The 2,533-nt window shown below is 17.8% G+C and overlaps 1 protein-coding gene across 1 annotated transcript; it reads right to left on the reverse strand.

The window, feature by feature from the left end:
* Positions 1-238: 238 nt before the first annotated feature.
* Positions 239-1,354, reverse strand: PRSY57_0625900 (protein DJ-1, putative; the record flags this gene model as incomplete). Its single annotated transcript, XM_012906632.2, has 3 exons — positions 239-717; positions 1,083-1,140; positions 1,322-1,354. 3 exons carry the CDS (start codon positions 1,352-1,354, stop codon positions 239-241), a joined length of 570 nt encoding a protein of 189 aa, XP_012762086.1.
* Between the last annotated feature and the right edge of the window lie 1,179 nt (positions 1,355-2,533).

Genomic DNA, 2,533 nt, shown 5'->3' on the forward strand with positions numbered 1-2,533 from the left:
TATATAAGCATATTAAGAAGAAAAAAAAAAATAAATAAATAAAATAAAATCATAACATAGATACATCAAACATATTTCTTTTACTGTGTACATATTATTACTTATTTTATTTTTATTTGAACGTTCAATATGATTGTTTAATATAAAATATTATTATTCATAAGAAAAATAAATACATATATATATATATATATATATATATATATATATATAATATACAGGAATAAATTTGTATTTATTAAAATGTAACTGCTGGATGTAAAAGAAAACCTGAAGCAAGGTTTAGTGCTACTTGCCTTCCTAATAAATGTTCAACAATTTTAAGACCAAATTCAACAGCTGAACCTGGTCCTACAGAAGTTATACAATTTTTAGAAACACATACTCTTCCTTTTCCAATGTGTTTAAAATTTCTTTCAAAAGAAGGATAAGCCACAGCTTCTACATCATCAATTAATGAGTGTCGATCTAAAACAGTTTCGGGGGCAGCACATATAGCTGCATATAATCTGTTATTAGCTTTTTGTTCTTTTAACATGTCAATAAATTCTGCACACTCTGATATAGTATTAGATCCTTTCATACCTCCTGGTATGACTAAAACATCATAAATATTATTTCGTACCTTACTAATAGTTGTGTCAGCTAACACGACATTTTTTGATTGTAAGCAGACTTGCTCACTCTTTTCAACAGATGCTGTTGTTACATGTACACCTTATAAAAAATTAAAAATAAATAAAAAAAAAAAGATATACATATATATATATATATATATATATATAATATAAATATACATATATGTATGTTATTTCATTTTTTTTTTTTTTTTAATATATATTTATATAATTAAACGAAATTAAAATGAAAGGACCTGAATTGTGTAACTTTCTCATTTAAAAGTAAAATGAATATGCATATATATATATATATATATTATGGTTATTTTTTCTTTCTTTCACATATATGTTATTATATGATAATGTAATATTATAATTGGTGAAGTATCCCAAAGTACACAAAAATATTATACGTATATAAAAATGTCATTTGTTTATATTTTTATTTTTATATTTATTTACCTGCTCTCCTTAAAACGTCAACAACAGTAATATATTCGACATCTTCAGATCCAGAAGCCTTAAAAAAGAAAAATTAAAAAAGCAATTTTTTATATGTATAAATAAAGCAAAAATATATGTATATATATATATATATATATATAGTATTACATAATATATTGATACTACAGAATTATTTATGGATATATATTAATAAATCATAACAGATGTATTTTTTTTTATTTATTTGTATGCCTCACCACTGCAACTAATGCTGTTTTTTTTCCACTCATTTTATTATTTCAAAAAAAATAAAAAATTTTATGTTAGAATATTATCTAAATTTTTTTTTGTTCCTTTTTTTTTTTATAAAAATAATGAAAAAAAGATTTCAATTTTTGTATTATTTATATTAATAATTGTTATAAAATATTTTGATATATTTTTTTTTTTTATATTAAAATTTAACCCTGAAAAGAAAAAAAGAACAAAAGAAAAAAAAAAGAATTTTTTTTTTTTTGAAGGTTATTTTAAAAAATTAAGTAAGCAATAAATTATAAAATATGTTAATATATAATATGTATAAATTATGCTAATAAATTTTTTTATATATTATTTAAAAGAAAAAATCAAATTCAGTATATTTTTTCTTGGGAAGTATTCAGTGCAAAATATAAGCAGGTCAAAATCAAATAATAGTAAAAAGCATAATATATGACGCATATATGAAATATTAATAAATTAAATATATGGGATAAAAGTGCTACAAAAAATGTAATCATAAGCTATATATATATATATATATATATATATATATATAAATACATAATTATTAATGAATATAATAATAATAATTATTATTATATTTTCTTTTTTTTTTTTTTTTTAATCTACATTAAGGAAATACATTATATATGTTAAAAAATTATTTCTAAGATATGCGTGTGTAGTTTAAATATATATGCTCTTTTTTTTTTTTTCTTCTATAAAAAGGTAGGTTTTTGAAATGAGTAATTTTTGCTATTTAATTTTTATGTAGACCTTAAAAAGGAAATATATTATAATATAATATAACATAATTTTTATTATAATTTATAAAATATCTTGTAATTTTTTTTTTTTTTTTTTGAAATATTATAAATATATAAATTGGAATTATAGATATTATATATATATATATATATATATATTTAATACACGTGACATAGTTCATATTTTACTAATGTTAAAACAATTAATTAAAAGAAATTGTTTTGAAAAGATAAAATATATACACAAAATATAAAATAACATATAAATAATTTTAAAACGTATTTTTTTTTTTTTTTCCTTGGAAGAATCATATTTGTGTAGATAATTCCATATGCATACTCCAAAAAAAAAAAAAAAAAAAAAAAAAAAAAAAAAAAAAAAAAAAAAAAATAAAAAAAAAAAGAAAATTATTTAAAAAATAAAAAAAAATTATAAAAAAA

Source organism: Plasmodium reichenowi, chromosome 6 (assembly GCF_001601855.1).
Source record: "Plasmodium reichenowi strain SY57 chromosome 6, whole genome shotgun sequence".
NCBI lineage: Eukaryota > Apicomplexa > Aconoidasida > Haemosporida > Plasmodiidae > Plasmodium > Plasmodium reichenowi.